The sequence below is a fragment of the Hippocampus zosterae genome, chromosome 9 (genome assembly GCF_025434085.1).
Source record: "Hippocampus zosterae strain Florida chromosome 9, ASM2543408v3, whole genome shotgun sequence".
Taxonomy (NCBI): domain Eukaryota; kingdom Metazoa; phylum Chordata; class Actinopteri; order Syngnathiformes; family Syngnathidae; genus Hippocampus; species Hippocampus zosterae.
In genome coordinates, this window is record NC_067459.1 from 11,971,603 (window position 1) to 11,988,448 (window position 16,846).

At 46.6% G+C, this 16,846-nt stretch overlaps 1 protein-coding gene across 2 annotated transcripts in view; it reads left to right on the top strand.

Annotated features, from left to right (window-relative positions):
- Positions 1-16,497, top strand: part of col2a1b (collagen, type II, alpha 1b) — a 58,320-nt gene extending 41,823 nt beyond the window's left edge. For both annotated transcript variants that reach the window (XM_052075625.1, XM_052075626.1), the window contains 17 exons: positions 11-64; positions 731-838; positions 975-1,028; positions 1,118-1,171; positions 1,992-2,153; positions 2,675-2,782; positions 10,223-10,330; positions 11,578-11,631; positions 11,716-11,823; positions 11,912-11,965; positions 12,546-12,653; positions 12,746-12,799; positions 12,883-12,990; positions 13,072-13,360; positions 14,223-14,410; positions 15,333-15,575; positions 16,239-16,497. In XM_052075625.1, coding sequence (XP_051931585.1) covers positions 11-64; positions 731-838; positions 975-1,028; positions 1,118-1,171; positions 1,992-2,153; positions 2,675-2,782; positions 10,223-10,330; positions 11,578-11,631; positions 11,716-11,823; positions 11,912-11,965; positions 12,546-12,653; positions 12,746-12,799; positions 12,883-12,990; positions 13,072-13,360; positions 14,223-14,410; positions 15,333-15,575; positions 16,239-16,385 — 2,001 coding nt within the window. In that variant the 3' untranslated portion in view covers positions 16,386-16,497. The remainder of the gene's footprint in view (positions 1-10; positions 65-730; positions 839-974; positions 1,029-1,117; positions 1,172-1,991; positions 2,154-2,674; positions 2,783-10,222; positions 10,331-11,577; positions 11,632-11,715; positions 11,824-11,911; positions 11,966-12,545; positions 12,654-12,745; positions 12,800-12,882; positions 12,991-13,071; positions 13,361-14,222; positions 14,411-15,332; positions 15,576-16,238) is intronic.
- The last annotated feature ends 349 nt before the right edge of the window (positions 16,498-16,846 follow it).

Genomic DNA, 16,846 nt, shown 5'->3' on the forward strand with positions numbered 1-16,846 from the left:
TCTCCTATAGGGTGACAGAGGTGAGACCGGACCTCCTGGGCCTGTTGGCTTTGCCGGACCCCCTGTAAGTAACACAGAGACAGCCATAATGTTAGCTTGGCAAATGATCGAGTATACGTCTGGATGACACACAATATTGTCCTGGTCACTTCCACTTTTCAGATGTTTATAGCCGTTGCAGCGTATCACCACACACACTAAAAATAGATCGAGATGCGACAAAAACAAGTCCCCTACTGTCACTTGTACTTGTAAAATGAGTCAGCTTTAGTTGGAAGGGTGCACTTTGATAAATGCGCTCAATTCTACTCTTAACCTTAAGTCTTGAAAGAATCCTTATTCAAACGTCTTTGATGATAAAGAATATATCTTGCTGGCCAATGTATAACTATGATGTGCATTTTCCACAATTTTCAGTATGAAAAATAGCCCAACATTAACCCTTTCATGCTCCCACTAACCTGATAACATGGTGAGCTGTCCACTATAGTAACCGCTGTCAAAGAATTTCATGACTTCATCTTGGATAAATATTGAATTTTAAAAAATGTCACTTTCAAATGTTTTCAAATGGGACACATTTAATAAATGTCAGTTTTTTGAAATGTTACGATTTAAGGTTTTCCTATTAAAATGAAATGTAAATGCTGAACGCTAACACCAGTTAGCCACCACAAGCTAACACAATGTTCATCGAGACAACCTAAAAGTGTTGATGTCTCTCCATCAGGGCTCAGATGGACAACCTGGACTCAAGGGAGAGATGGGAGAATCTGGGCAGAAGGGTGATGCCGGCGCTCCCGGACCACAAGGACCGTCTGGTGCCCCTGGACCCGCCGTGAGTCACTTATAAAACATGGGCATAACAATAGATGATTGAATGTTAAGAATGTGGCCAATTGTGAGGAATTAATTGTCCTCAAGCGGGCGAGGTCGCATTTAACACTAAAAGTACAGACGTGTTTCTTTTCCAGGGTCCTACTGGTGTTTCTGGACCTAAAGGCGCCCGCGGTGCTCAGGGACCTCCCGTAAGTGACCTCATGACACCCAGAACTGTCGCCATCACTTCCGCTGACTTTCTGTTGGATGGATTTTTATTCCCCTCCCACTCTTTCAGGGTGCCACTGGTTTCCCTGGAGCTGCCGGAAGAGTTGGACCCCCCGGTCCTAATGTAAGTCGGCCAATGATTTTTTCGCTAAACTATATTCAAGAGTACTGTACAAGCAAACTCCACATCGAAATTGTGCAGAGGTGGGCGCGTCTGTACACTTTGCCAGTCCGTCATTCGTACTGACGGACTGACTGTTGGACTTCCGACAAATGGGCAAATGGCGATTTGGGTGATGGACGAAAACCCATTTTCGTCTGCACTTAGTCCAGCAATGTTCAAAGCTTCCATCATTCGACACTCTTGAGAGACCTTCCATCGCTATTGACAAAATTCTCACATTTTGAATTGTGTATTGCTGCCATCTCTTGAAAAGCATCTGTCTCCGAATTGACTGGAAAAACAGCAGTCATTTCTTTACTCCAGAAAGACAAAATTGAAGGTACATACTTTGTTCAACAATGACATATTTGGTCAAAGTATTTTTTCAAATAAGACTAAATGTTTTTTTGCTTTTTCAAAAAACACATTATAAAGATGATATTGGGTTTTTTATTATTAAAGGAAAAAGATGAGTTGTTTTTTTTTTTAAGTGGCAAATAGCACTACAGCCTGTATTCTGGTCAATGTTGACATGATTATTATTTCATGAAATGGAATGGAAATCCTTCACAGTGCCTCCAAATTAAATATTTTCTTATTTACAGTATGTTAAAATGGTTAAATTATGTTTAAAGCGGAAAATTGTATTTAATAAGCAGAGATATATTATAAGTCTTTATATCTGGAAAAACAATTCACCAATAGTAAAAAAAAAAGCATTTTTATTTCAAATTTTCAAATGAAAAGTACACCTAAATGGTTTGCCTTGATTGCTTCCTAGGGCAATCCTGGACCCGCCGGTCCCGCCGGCCCCTCTGGCAAAGACGGCCCCAAGGGTGTGAGGGGAGACGGCGGCCCCCCAGGCAGACAGGGCGACGCTGGACTTCGCGGTCCTGCTGGGGCTCCCGGAGAGAAGGGGGACGCTGGAGAGGATGGCCCCCCTGTGAGTGCCCCATCATTTTTTTTAAGCACTATTGTAGGATCGGCGTGGTGGGGCACAATTTTTCGCCGATTCTGTTTAGTATGCTTCAAGTTGCGCTGCTAGCCTGCTGAGAGAGAATTCCGTCCATTAATACAGCCAGCTGTCATTGAGCGTAATAGCAAGGCAGTGCAGAGGAGAGCCGTGCCGTCTTACTGACAGATTGATGGCAGGCCCCGAAGCTTCTACCTTATGCACACACACACACACACACACACACACACGCACACACACTTGCACAATCGCAGATGACAAGGCCTGCCTCGAAAACACCACCTGACAAATGATAACGTATTCAACAATATGGGCCCCTACGATCGGCTACATACATGTTCCATTAGTGTGTTGTTTATGTAAACTGTGAAGCTTCAGGACCTATTCAACATTTTGACTTCTGAAATATAAAGAAAATGAATGTAAACTATGGCCCTGGATGCTTCTTATGATTTTACTTTTTATGGCGTCTTTGTCTCCGTTTCCTCCAGGGTGCTCTCGGTCCCTCTGGTCCTCAAGGTTTGGCCGGTCAGCGTGGTATTGTGGGTCTGCCTGGACAGCGTGGCGAGAGAGGCTTCCCTGGACTGCCCGGACCCTCTGTAAGTACCCCAAGATTCTGTACCACAAAAGATTTTGGCATTAAATGCATGTCTGTATCTATTACGGTTGTTGAGCTGCAGCTTACAGACAGACGCTTTGACAGGACTGTAAAACCAAATGATTGATTTATGGGCCATCACTTTGAAATATAGATTTTTTTAATATTTAAATGTGTTAAAGTTGAAAATAAAGTTAGGTTAATGTGGAGGTTTTAGTTCTGAAAGCATGTCTGGAGCTGTTATAGTCCTTGAGCTACAGCATGCATACACTGTACCTCTGAAGGTCTACATGTGAGGATGAAAGAAAAATGTTAATCCGTGATACTTAAGACAATTCTGATTTTATACTTTGCTACAAAATATATTATTGGAATTACTTATCCAAGTATTGTGGGGCTTCTGGTCTGTCACAGTCTTCTGTCACGTTCTGTCCGAAGCGATAGCTATCGCTTCGTGCAGAACAAATGAAATAAAGGTTGGATCCCCGGAGAACAGACAACGAAAAAATCTTGTCAACGAAAAAGTGTCTTTAATGACAAAAAGAACAGAAAGAGCCCGACAGGGAAAAACGGTAACACAAAACGCTGGTCAAATAAGGACCAGGAAATAACAAGAAGGGTACTCTAACAGAAAACGCTCGCGGAAAACAACACGACGCGAGGAGGACCTGAATTTGGCGGAAATAAGAGCAATACAAAATCTAGGAGCAAAACGCGAATAACGGCCGTAAGGCAAAAAGGCAACGGGTCAATTGACAATAGCGAGATCGAGCGCGGGTGCAATATGGCACGGCATGGAATTCTCCGGCAGTGAGATGACTGCCGGAGTCGCTTGATAAAGGCAGGTGATCAGCCCGAAATTAACAACAGGTGTGCAGTCGGGGAAAAGAAAGCCCGCCCCCTGCAGGCAGGCACGGAACGTGACAGTACCCCCCCCTCAACGGACGCCTCCCGGCGGACCTCCCGGTTTGGAAGGGTGAGCGGTGTGGAAGTCGCGCAGAAGGGACGGGTCAAGGATCCAGGAGCGAGGCACCCACTGCCGCTCCTCAGGCCCGTAGCCCTCCCAATCGACCAGGTATTGGAAGCCCTTGCCCCTGCACCGAGAGTCCAGGATGGCACGAACCGTGTACACCGGGTCACCGTCGACGACCCGCGGAGAGGGCGGCGGCGTGGGAGGAGGAGCCAAGTCACTGGAAGAGACGGGTTTGAGAAGGGAGACGTGGAAGACGGGGTGGACCTTCATGGTAGGAGGTAGACGGAGCCTGACAGCAGCCGGGTTGATGACGGCCTCAACCTCGAAGGGACCAGTGAATCGAGGACCCAGTTTCGCCGAGGAGCCGGCCAGGCGAAGGTCCCGAGTAGCCAGCCATACCTTCTGCCCCACCAGATAGGAGGGGGCCGGGCGCCGACGACGATCCGCGATTTGACGATTCCGGGACGCCGTGCGGGACAATGCCGCCCGGGCCTCCCTCCACACACGATGGGCCCGTTTGAGATGATGCTGGACGGAAGGGACCTCCACCTGCCCCTCCTGTGACGGGAACAGCGGCGGCTGGTAGCCGTAGGCAGACATGAACGGTGACCGGCCGGTTGCGGAGGAGACGAGGGTGTTGTGCGCATACTCCACCCATGGCAAGTGGTCGACCCATGATGCGGGACGGTGGAGACACACACAGCGGAGGGCCGCCCCCAGATCCTGGTTGGCGCGCTCCGCCTGTCCGTTAGACTGGGGGTGGTAGCCGGAGGTCAGGCTGGCAGTGGCTCCGAGGGACCGGCAGAACCGCTTCCAGACGCGAGACACGAACTGGGGCCCCCGATCAGACACAATGTCCGTCGGAATGCCGTGGAGGCGGAAAACGTGTTCGACCAGGAGGTCGGCGGTCTCCAGCGCCGACGGTAACCTGGACAAGGGCACAAAATGAGCCGCCTTGGAGAAGCGGTCCACGATCGTGAGCACGACCGTACGGCCCCGGGAGGGGGGAAGGCCCGTGACGAAGTCCAGAGCGATGTGGGACCAGGGGCGTGGCGGAACGGGCAACGGTTGGAGCAATCCCGCCGGAGGTTGACGGGAAGACTTGCCGCATGCGCAGGAGGTGCAGGCCCTGACGAACTCCGTCACGTCGCTCCGGAGCTCCGGCCACCAGAACCGCTGGGCGACGAGTTGCACCGTCCGGTTCACCCCCGGATGGCATGCCACCTTGGATCCATGTCCCCACTGCAGGACCTCCGAGCGCAGGGACGGAGGCACGAACAGTCTCCCCGCCGGACACCCCGCCGGCACCTGAACCCCCTCCAGGGCAGTCTGGATCCGCTGCTCAACCTCCCACTGGACGACCCCCACGATGCACTGAGCCGGGAGGATGGTTTCCGGGGGCCGGTCCCCTCCCGTGGGGTCGTGGAGACGGGAGAGGGCGTCGGGCTTGGTGTTCTTCGACCCGGGGGAGTAGGTGAGAATAAAGTCGAACCTGGTGAGAAACAAGGCCCACCGGGCCTGACGGGGGTTTAGTCTTTTGGCGGTACGGAGGTAAGCAAGGTTCTTGTGGTCGGTGTAAACGGTAAAAGGTTCCTTTGCCCCCTCGAGCCAGTGCCGCCACTCCTGCAAGGCGGAGACAACAGCTAACAGTTCGCGGTTGCCCACGTCGTAGTTGGATTCGGCCGCTGTGAGTCGACGAGAGAAGAAGGCGCAGGGGTGCAGCTTCTGGTCGATGGGCGAGCGTTGAGACAGCACCGCCCCCACCCCTGAATCCGAGGCGTCCACCTCTACAATAAAGGGAAGATCAGGGTCAGGATGTTGAAGTACAGGGGGACTGGTAAACGCCGCCTTTAAGTCTGCGAACGCAGCGTCCGCGGTGGAATCCCACTTGAACGGGGTCTTAATAGACGTCAGGCGGGTCAAGGGGAGCGCCTTCTGGCTATAGGCCCGGATAAACCGTCTATAGAAATTGGCAAACCCCAGGAAACGCTGCAGTTCTTTGCGATTAGTGGGAACCGGCCAGTTCGTGACTGCCTGTGTCTTGATGGGGTCTGCTCGTAACCTACCCCGCTCAATGATAAACCCCAGAAAGGAGATTACGGGAACGTGGAATTCACACTTCTCTGCCTTGACGAAGAGCCGGTTTTCTAATAGGCGCTGTAGCACCCGCCTAACATGTTGCTTGTGCTCCTGTAACGACCGGGAGAAAATCAATATATCGTCCAAGTAGACAAAACAGAAGATGTTGATCATGTCTCTTAGCACGTCATTTATGAGGTTTTGGAAGACGGCAGGAGCGTTAGTGAGACCGAAAGGCATCACTAAGTACTCAAAATGGCCTAGAGGGGTCTTGAAAGCGGTCTTCCATTCAACTCCCTCTCTGATACGGACCAAGTGATAAGCGCTGCGCAAATCTAACTTGGAGAAAACGGTGGCGGATTGCAATGGGGCGAAGGCGGAATCTAACAAAGGTAGTGGGTATTTATTCTTTATGGTTATCTCGTTTAACCCACGATAGTCGACGCAGGGTCGCAGGGACTTGTCCTTCTTTCCCACAAAAAAAAACCCCGCCCCTAACGGTGAACGCGAAGGTCTAATGAGACCTGCGGCGAGCGAGCTGTTAATGTACTCCGTCAACGCCTCGCGTTCAGGCCGAGACACCTGATACAGCCTCGAGGTCGGCAACGGAGCGCCCGCCTGCAGGTCTATTGCGCAATCATAGGGGCGGTGTGGAGGTAAGGAGCGCGCGCGGTCCTCGCTAAAAGCCCCCTTGAGGTCCCGATAGCAATCCGGCACTCCGTCAAGGCAGATATCCTCGGGGGGTGTGACGCGTTTATACCCCCCGACGGCTGACTGTAAACAGTGCTGATAACAGTACGGGCTCCAACTATCTATTGCTGGGCGCGCCCAGGAAATTACGGGGTTGTGTACCCTAAGCCAGGGTAACCCAAGGATAATAGGAGCGTTGCGGGACCGCATTACCAGAAAACGCCGATGCTCGACATGGTTACCCGAAAGTTGCAGTTTCAATGGCTCCGTTCTGTGCGTAACGACCGCCAGGAGACGCCCATCGAGATCGCGAACCCGCTTTCTATCAATAAGCTCCTCCAAGAAACAACCCAACTCGGATGCGAGCTCGGTGTCCATCAGACAATCGTCTGCTCCTGAGTCTACCAGGGCCCGAACCCGCCTCGACCGGGAATCACCAAATATCTCCCCCTCAAGTTCCAGTCTGTTGGGGTGTCCCGATCGCGCGTCGGCTTGTCTAGGCTCGGGGGTTAACGCGCGGGATCGTGACTCACAGTACTCGGGATAGACGTGAAAAGATGATCCCGGAAGACTGGTTGTGGCGTGAGGAGAGGTTTGGGTGTTGTCTCTGGTCGTACGACGGCTGGCACGGCGACTTCCTTCCTCTCCGCCAACGTCCTTGCCACCCAGCTGCATAGGTTCCGCCGCGGGTGCTGTCTCCCGGAATACTCCCCGATGTTCCTCACGATGTGGAGAGCGTCGATACGGGAAACGATCTCCCCCACGCTCCCGGCCCCGCTCCCTCAAGCGATTGTCCATGAGGAGAGCGAGGTCAATCAGCTCCTCCAGGTCGGTGCTGTGGTCGCGGGTCGCCAGCTCGTCCTTGAGCTGAGAGTTCAGGCCGCGTCGAAACAGTCCACACAATGCTCGATCATCGTATCCGCTCTGTGCTGCCAGAATCCGGAACTCGATCGAGTAGTCGGCGACCGATCGTCTTCCCTGGTGGAGGGCAAGTAGCCGACCCTCTGCCTCTCGGCCCCGCACGGGATGGTGGAACACCCGGCGAAAGGCTGTCACGAATTCAGGGAACGATGATCGGAGACTCGGCTTGGATTCGCTGGTCGCAATCGCCCATGACGCCGCCGGACCTGTTAACAAACTCATGATATAGGCCACTTTGGCAGCATCATTAGCGTAGGCAGACGGCTGTTGGTCGAATACGAGTGAGCACTGGTGAAGGAAGTGACCACACTGCCCATGCTCACCCCCATAGCGAGGGGGGTGTGGAAGCGATGGTTCCCTCGACATAATGGTATGAGAGGGGAACGCTTCCGGGGTGGCTGGATGGGCCCCGGAGGAATGGGGTCTCCGTTCCTCCACCCGTGTTAGACGAGGCTCGTAATCGTCGAGCCGATGAGCCAGCATGGAGACCGCGCCTCGGAGTTCCGAAATGGCTTGGCCCTGCTGACTCATCTGTTGCTCTTGTCGTGCAAGAGCGGACAATATTTTTTCGACATCTGCGGGATCCATGGTGGCCGGAGAATTCTGTCACGTTCTGTCCGAAGCGATAGCTATCGCTTCGTGCAAACAAATGAAATAAAGGTTGGATCCCCGGAGAACAGACAACGAAAAAATCTTGTCAACGAAAAAGTGTCTTTAATGACAAAAAGAACAGAAAGAGCCCGACAGGGAAAAACGGTAACACAAAACGCTGGTCAAATAAGGACCAGGAAATAACAAGAAGGGTACTCTAACAGAAAACGCTCGCGGAAAACAACACGACGCGAGGAGGACCTGAATTTGGCGGAAATAAGAGCAATACAAAATCTAGGAGCAAAACGCGAATAACGGCCGTAAGGCAAAAAGGCAACGGGTCAATTGACAATAGCGAGATCGAGCGCGGGTGCAATATGGCACGGCATGGAATTCTCCGGCAGTGAGATGACTGCCGGAGTCGCTTGATAAAGGCAGGTGATCAGCCCGAAATTAACAACAGGTGTGCAGTCGGGGAAAAGAAAGCCCGCCCCCTGCAGGCAGGCACGGAACGTGACATCTTCACAGTTTGGGAAATATGACATGCCACATTAACTTTGAGCCATATTCACATTCAACTTTATTACATTTAAACTGTTTTTAAAACATCAAAAATTTTCATTTTTTTAAAACTATTTGTTTCCAATTGAGTTTGTAAAAGTACCTTTATGCCCTATCTTGGAAACTAACATTGATTTGTTGCCGAGATATCCAGAAAAAGAAATAAATAGCTTTTTACTGGCTATCTTGAATTTGAGGGCTGCCATCTTGGAATTGTGGATTTTTTTGAAATACCGGTAGTTTGGAGTGTATGTACCAAATTCTAGCTTGTGTCCCCATCCATTATTTTTTCCACTTTGTGGCAATGCTCCTAATGAGCACTGTACATTGAATATTCACTCTGAACTAGATCAGCACGTCATGACATCTTCTGACTTCCTTTAAAGCCTTTAGAGCAGCACTTCATAGGTTCCACTAGTTTGGATGAAAGTGTTTATATATATATATAAATATATATACTATATACAACCACTATTAATAATATAAGATGTAGGTGGATTATTTTCCTGATTGGAGAACTCAACATACACTCACATAATTTATTGGCTTTCTTAACCCGGTACAGAGAAACGGATAGAACATGAAGTTCATTCATGAAATATTGCAATAATGATTTGTTGCATTTTTTTTCAGGTTCTGACACTTTGGGATAGTTAAAGAATTTGACTTGAACAATCTTGCTGTTTCAAAGAAATAAATGAAACAACAGGGTTTATATAATGGCACATAAACAATGTTTATGTGATTTTTTTTTCCCCCATTTGTGAAACTTTTTAAGAACTAAATCTACAGTATCTTGGGTCAAATCGACCCAGGAACATTTTTGCTTTTGCATTTCTTCCTGACATATTAATGGAACAAGGAGGGTTAAATAATTGGATGGAGACCACATGTTTTTATTTAAATCTTTTGGTTTCTGATTCTTGAGGTAAATTAGTCATGCCCTGGGCCTAATTGACCCAGAATATGTTTTTGCTGTTTCTGAAAATAAAGAAATGAATACATTTATAATTATAATGATAATAATAATAATAATCACACATAAACTTATATCAGCAGTTTTAGTAAGATTTTAAAGCCATTTTTGGAAGCACTAAGTCATTTAAGTGTCTGTTATCAATATTTTTGGCAATCATGTTCTCGAATGTTTTCAATTTGGCGCATATCGTCATCTAAAATGAAATACTATCTTCATAAGACACGTGTAACTAGCTCAATTTTGCCGTGTAAATTATGCATGTGGACCCGCCATTTTACAGCAGATCACATTTGTCAAGACACTGTCGTAAATGAAGACGACGAGTGCCGTAGGTCTTTTGACGGATTCAAATTTAAATGTAAGAAGGATAAAAAATGAAAAATCTTCCGCGGTACTGGCAGATGACGACATGCCTGTAAATTTAGACCATTTGTAATTAATCCCGCAAAGTACATTTTGAGCCTTCTCCATAAAAATAGCGGCAGCTCATTTATTCCTTGCCCACCATGTTTCTCCAAAAAGTCACGACGGCGACATTTTACAGCGGTCGTGACTCAAAGCACTCTCATCTCCATCCACGCGGCCCTTTCTCAGCTTGACATACACGTACGCTGTTGACTCACTACCTCCCCGTCCTCCTCTCACAGGGCGAGCCTGGAAAGCAAGGAGCTCCCGGCGGTAGCGGAGACCGAGGACCCCCCGGACCCGTCGGACCGCCCGGACTCACCGGACCTGCGGGAGAGCCCGGCAGAGAGGTCAGTGAAAGGCCAAGAGCACAGCGGGGTTGGCAGAGGCCATTAAAATGCTTCTTATCACGTGTACACAGCACACATTTTTGACTTGAGCTAGTCAAGCACTGAGGACCAGGTGTTTATTTCAGAGAAGGCATTTAGTTGGACAAATGCTTTTTTCGTTTGTGATATGATTGGAATGTGTTAGTGGTTAAAATTTTGCCATTCCCTTTTTTATGCTGCTTATCAATACTGTAATGCATTTTATAAGTCATATCTCATAAGAATTAAGTCTCTTTTTTGTTATTTTGACTTTATTAAAAATGAAACATACCGGGTAATTTATTTGAGAATAATTTTTTAATTAATTTGAGGCGTTGTTTAAAAATTTAAAAGGGAATTAATTACCAGTATTTCAAAATTTAATACAAAACCACTGTCACTTTTTTATCTGCAAAAATGACTATTTATGATAACAAATAATGAATTGAAGATACATTTTACAAATAAAATCAACATTTTCTTTCTCAAAATTTTTTGAAACATGGAATAATATTGAAGTATTGAAGTCAAGTTGCTTAGATTTTTTTAATAAAGAAAAATTTGACTTCATTATTTTTTTCTAATTAAAAATACAAAACTATATTCACTTTTTTTAACAAAAATGTCTTGGATTTTATACATGTTTGATTATTTAAACAATAAATTATGTCACATTATGCTTGTTTTTTAATTTAAACTTTTAAAATGTAGAAATGTATTTCGGATAAAGTCATGTTTTACAAAGTAAAAATGACCCTTTTCCTTTGAAAAATACGTAATTTATTCATAATGCGTATGAATACAAGGTTTAATAAAATAAATAACACAAATTGTTGTGTTTCATAAAAATAAGCTTGTAATTATTAAATAAAACGCTAAACTTGTGGCGCTACTGCAATCCAGGCATCTACATCAGTGAATGGAAACACAGCTCTAACGAATATATATCAAGCAATCAACCCTTTCAGATCCTTTTCAAGTACAGTCCCTATAAAATGAGGAGCTGGGATTAAATGTGTGGCGTCTGAAAAGACATCTAAATACGTCTTTGGGAGTGAATGAGATATATATCCAAATACACTTTTCAACCTATAGATCTCGCCTTAAATTCTAGATACCAACCGCCTGATTTTTGAAGGGACAATTTTATTTTTCGTGTGGAAAAGTGGCAGGTCACTATTTCAGGGTTATAAATTGTACAATATGTTGATCGATTGCTCGTGTGACAGGGCAACCCTGGATCTGATGGACCTCCTGGCAGAGATGGGTCTCCTGGAATCAAGGTAGAACTATCCATCTGAATTGTACTCACTAAATTGGTTGTTATTGTCAAAAGTTGAACTTTTTTTCCTTTTCTTTTGCCTCAGGGTGACCGCGGTAACACCGGTCCTGCTGGCGCTCCCGGTGCTCCAGGTGCTCCCGGCTCCACAGGCCCTGTCGGGCCCACCGGAAAACAAGGAGACAGAGGAGAGGCTGTGAGTTTGACCATTGGTGGCATTGTCACATCCTTGGCCTACTGTCACGCAACTCACTCCAACTGTTTCTTCTGTCCCTTTTCTTTAGGGTGCACAAGGACCTTCCGGACCTCCAGGAGCTGCTGGAGCTCGAGGAATGCCTGTATGTAACCCTTGGATATGGTCCAACGAAAGCCATGATTCCCAAAGATATGTTGGGAACAAACACAACACTGCTCATGACCAAAAGAACCCCGTACCTACGATGAATTCTGGTCGCGGCACATCTTTTGGGTTTATTTTTCTTCAGCTGGAATTTAGTCAAGATTAAGGAAATCGTTGCAAAGAGCAGTCAGTGTTAGTACACAGCAAAAAAAAAAAAAAAAAACGCCAGGAAAAGCCTACAAGAACAACTGAACTGTATTTGACATGAATAAGCAACACTAAAAATGGTGGCAGGTGTGTGCTGACTCTCATCTGAGACGCATTACTTACCTGTGCAACCACATTATCTCAGTCGTGTTTATTTTATTTCCCTTCTCAAAATGTTTATAAGTCGGTTGATGCTTGATATGATATGATGATAGCCTTTGACAAAACCTGGGACTTGAGCAGAGGTGTGTAGACTTTATAGCCGCTATTGAGTATGTTATATGATAGATCATTTGCGTGATTGTTTATGTAATTTACTGATGTTGTCATTTTATTAGTCACTTATTAGTCGTTTGACTCTTGGTTATCAGGGACCCCAAGGACCTCGCGGTGATAAGGGTGAAGGCGGAGAGTCTGGCGAAAGAGGACAGAAGGGACATCGAGGTTTCACTGGTCTGCAGGGTTTGCCCGGGCCTCCAGTGAGCAGCCATGATTCGCCTTTCTCGAAATTTGATTTAATCTGATATTATTTGAGTAAGGCAATTAAAAACCACCTCTTCCTCTTTTCTAGGGTCAAGCTGGAGACCAGGGTGCTACTGGACCTGCTGGACCTTCTGGACAAAGAGTGAGGAGACAAACATTTCTCCAACATCTCTTTTCTGCATTGGTCCTGATCATGGTACAAAAAAAGTGTTGGTTTTATTTCAGGGACCACCCGGGCCTATTGGGCCCAGTGGAAAGGAGGGTTCAAACGGTATGCCCGGACCCATCGGACCGCCCGGACCGCGTGGTCGCGGTGGAGAGACCGGTCCTTCAGTGAGTATGAGCTAGAGCCTGTGTACGAAACTATAAAGACTAATATTACGGACAAAAAGAACACCCTCTTTCATTCGTCAGGGTCCTCCCGGAAACCCCGGTCTCCCGGGTCCTCCCGGTCCCCCCGGTCCCGGCATCGACATGTCCGCCTTCGCAGGCCTGGGTCACACGGAGAAAGGTCCCGATCCTCTCAGGTACATGAGAGCCGATCAGGCCTCCGGAAACCTGCGTCAGCACGATGCCGAGGTAGACGCCACGCTCAAGTCCCTCAACAACCAGATCGAGAATATCCGCAGTCCCGAGGGCTCCAAGAAAAACCCGGCTCGCACCTGCAGGGACCTCAAACTCTGCCATCCCGACTGGAAGAGCGGTGAGTTAGCATTTAGCCATTAGCATCTAAATTTGGAATGTATGTGTACATCCATCCAAAAAATTTCCAATCTGCTAATCCTCACGAGTGTCGTGGGCGTGCTGGAGTTTATCTCAGCTATCTTCAGGCAGTAGTCCGGCTACTCTGTGTGCAGGGCACACATAGATGAAGAACCATCCTCGCTCACAATCACACCTTCGGACAATTTTGACTCAAAATTTTAGAGTGTTCCACTAACCTGCCATCCATGTTATTGGAATGTGGGAGGAAACTGGAGAGACTGTGTATGTGTGTGTGTGTGTGTGTGTGTGTGTGTAATAAAACAAATACTGATTTAATACATATAATTTGATTAAAATGGAGCATTACAAAAACTAACAAATGCTCTAAAAACTAACTGAATATAAAACAAAAATATGAAATAATATATCAACTGTTATAACCCTTCTAAGTACAGTTGAGTGGGACATAACTTTTCAGTAAAGAGATTTGTGCTGAACTGTGCCAAGCCACTGTGTTCACAAACATTCCCTGATTCCCGACTCCCTGATCAGTAGACAGTAAACCCCACTGCATCGCAGGTTCCGGGTTTGCAGTCTTGCTTTTTTATGCCCCCCCGCCCCCATCCCCCACCACCTTTTATAACTATTTTGTTCTGCAGAGCAGCACACCATTTAGTTTGACACTGTGTAAATTTGAAAGAAGAAGTGAAACAGAAATTATTTTCACTCAAACTATGGTAGTTTTTGCTAAAGCTTATTGAAAATTGCCCCCTCTTTAATCCTGCTTGTTATGCCTACAGACAAGTGAGATCTGAAGTTGGTTTTCTAATGTACGTTTTGGCCTCCCCATGGGCCCGCAGGAGAGTACTGGATTGACCCCAACCAAGGCTGCACCGTGGACGCGATCAAGGTCTTCTGCAACATGGAGACAGGCGAGTCCTGTGTCCGCTCCAAACCGTCCAGCATCCCGCGCAAGAATTGGTGGTCCAGCAAGACCAAGGACCGCAAACACGTGTGGTTCGGAGAGACCATGAATGGAGGATTCCATGTAAGTGTGTTTGCTTGTGTGCCCTGCGGTTTTAGACTCCACAGTCTCCACTTTGCTGCAACACTCTGCGTGAAATTTTAGGAGTAAAATAGAGAAAAATAAACATACACGTTAGCATTAGCTACTTTTCCTTGATGCAGATTTGTCTTCCACAGCCTCCATAATCCCCCCACAGAGCTGGAAATAACAAAAACAACATATGCTATTGTTAGCTCACTTTAGGCTGCGCCAGTATCTCGTATTCCATAGTCTACTTTGCTGCAGCGCTCCATTTTTTTTATTACCCCCGTCATAGAACAATTATGGATTTACAGCTAAAAATTATGAAAATAGATGCACTTGCTAACACTAGCTTAATCTTATTGCTATGCCTGAGCTCTGCATACCAAGTTAATTGATTCCCAGTCTCCACTTTGTTGCAGCAGCCTGTGTTCTGTTTTCTTTCCATCATATAATTCTAAAAATCACAAAATTAAATCCACATGCTCACGTTTGCTTTCTCTGTTGCATCATAAGATGTGAGGACACATAGCTAGAAATGGCAAAATACAAACAACAAGCTAACATGTATTTAACCTCATTGCTGTTCCTTTAAGTATGATACTCCAGAATGTCCATTTTGCTGCAATCGACCGTTTTCCTTCTGCGTGTCATTGCAAAATCAAAGAACCCAGCAAGAAAGAAGAAAAATAAAAACACATGCTAATGTTAGCTTATCCTGTTGCTGTGCGTCGGTTGTGGGTACTGCAGTGTACTCCACAGTCTCTGTTTTGCTGCACCTGCGCTCAGTCTCCTCTCAAATGCAAAACATTCTAAGTAAATTGAGGAGATCCCGCTTCGCCTCCTTGACGATTGTTTGTTCGTGCAACTTATTCCTCAACTGAGGTCCAATTCTCACGTTTGCTGCTTTCTTTCTCTCCAGTTCAGCTACGGCGACGACAACCTAGCGCCCAACACGGCCGCCATCCAGATGACGTTCCTGCGCCTGCTGTCCACTGAGGCGTCGCAGAACATCACGTACCACTGTAAGAACAGCGTGGCCTATATGGATGCTGCCGCCGGCAACCTGAAGAAGGCTGTGCTGCTGCAAGGCTCCAATGACGTGGAGATCCGCGCCGAAGGCAACAGCCGCTTCACCTACAGCGTCATGGAGGACGGCTGCACGGTAGGAATATTCTGTTATTGAGTTGAGTCTTTCAGAAATATATGCTCCATATTGGTGTTGGGGTTTCAAAGTACGGTTTCAAATTAGGGCTACCATTTCCAAGTATGGTAAAATTGGGGTTATGGTCTCAAAAAGGTTTCAAACTCAGGTTAGTTTTTTCCAAATAGTGTTTCATATTTGGGTCAGGGTTTCAAATTAGGGTTTTGAACTGGGGTCACATTTTCACTTAGTTTCAAACTGGGTTATGGGTTCTGAAGTACGGTTTCATACTCGGGTTATGATTTCAAAGTAGCGTTTCAAATTGAGCTTCAGGTTTCCGTTGGGTTTTAAAGTTGAGTTTTAAGCTTAGTGTCAAACTGGGGTTCAGGTTTCAAATCAAGGTTTAAAACTAGGGTTAGGGCTTGGAAGTAGGGTTTCAATTGGGGGTTAAGGGTTTTAAAGTCGGTTTTGAAACTGGGGTTTAGGTTACAAAGTAGGGTTTCAAACTCGAGTGCGGCTTTCAAATTAGAGTTTAAAAGTGGAGTTGGAGTTAAAGACATTTACCAACACAAGGTGCAATTTCAAAGTAAAAAACCTATTACATGAATTCAACACTGTTGGTACGAAATGTCCATTTGGCCACAAAGGAGACTTGACGGCTTTGCCTTGTGCCCGCCTGTGCAGAAACACACAGGCAAGTGGGGCAAGACAGTCCTGGAGTACCGGTCGCAGAAGACCTCCCGCCTTCCCATCGTGGACATTGCCCCCATGGACGTCGGTGGCGCCGACCAGGAGTTCGGAGTGGAAGTGGGCGCCGTGTGCTTCTTGTAAGCGGACCAAGAAAATGTCGGAGGAGGGAGAACCAAAATCCAAGTAAATGAAAGTGGAGCACGAGGAGAAAAATCAAGACACTTTTTTCTTTGTTTTTTTTTTTCTTTGTTTTTTTTAATAAATGGGACTTCTTCATTTTCTAAGTAAAAAAGTGCTTTTCGCCCCCGGCCCCTCTACTAAATTGAACTCACGGCGTAGGATAAACCTGCACTGAAAGACAGCAACCAACAGCAGCATCTCACCTTCAGAGCTTCATGTGTCTGTGTTATTTATTTATTGTTTGGGCTCTATGTGTTGCTTTAAGTCAATAAAAAGCCCACTTACACATGTCGCTTGCAAAAAAAAGAAAAAAAAGTCATACCAGCAGATATTTGTCAGAATGACCGTGACTGTGTATGCTTACAATGGTGCTATACTTCTATTCTAGTTTATTCCAAAGAACTATATATATATGTATGTAT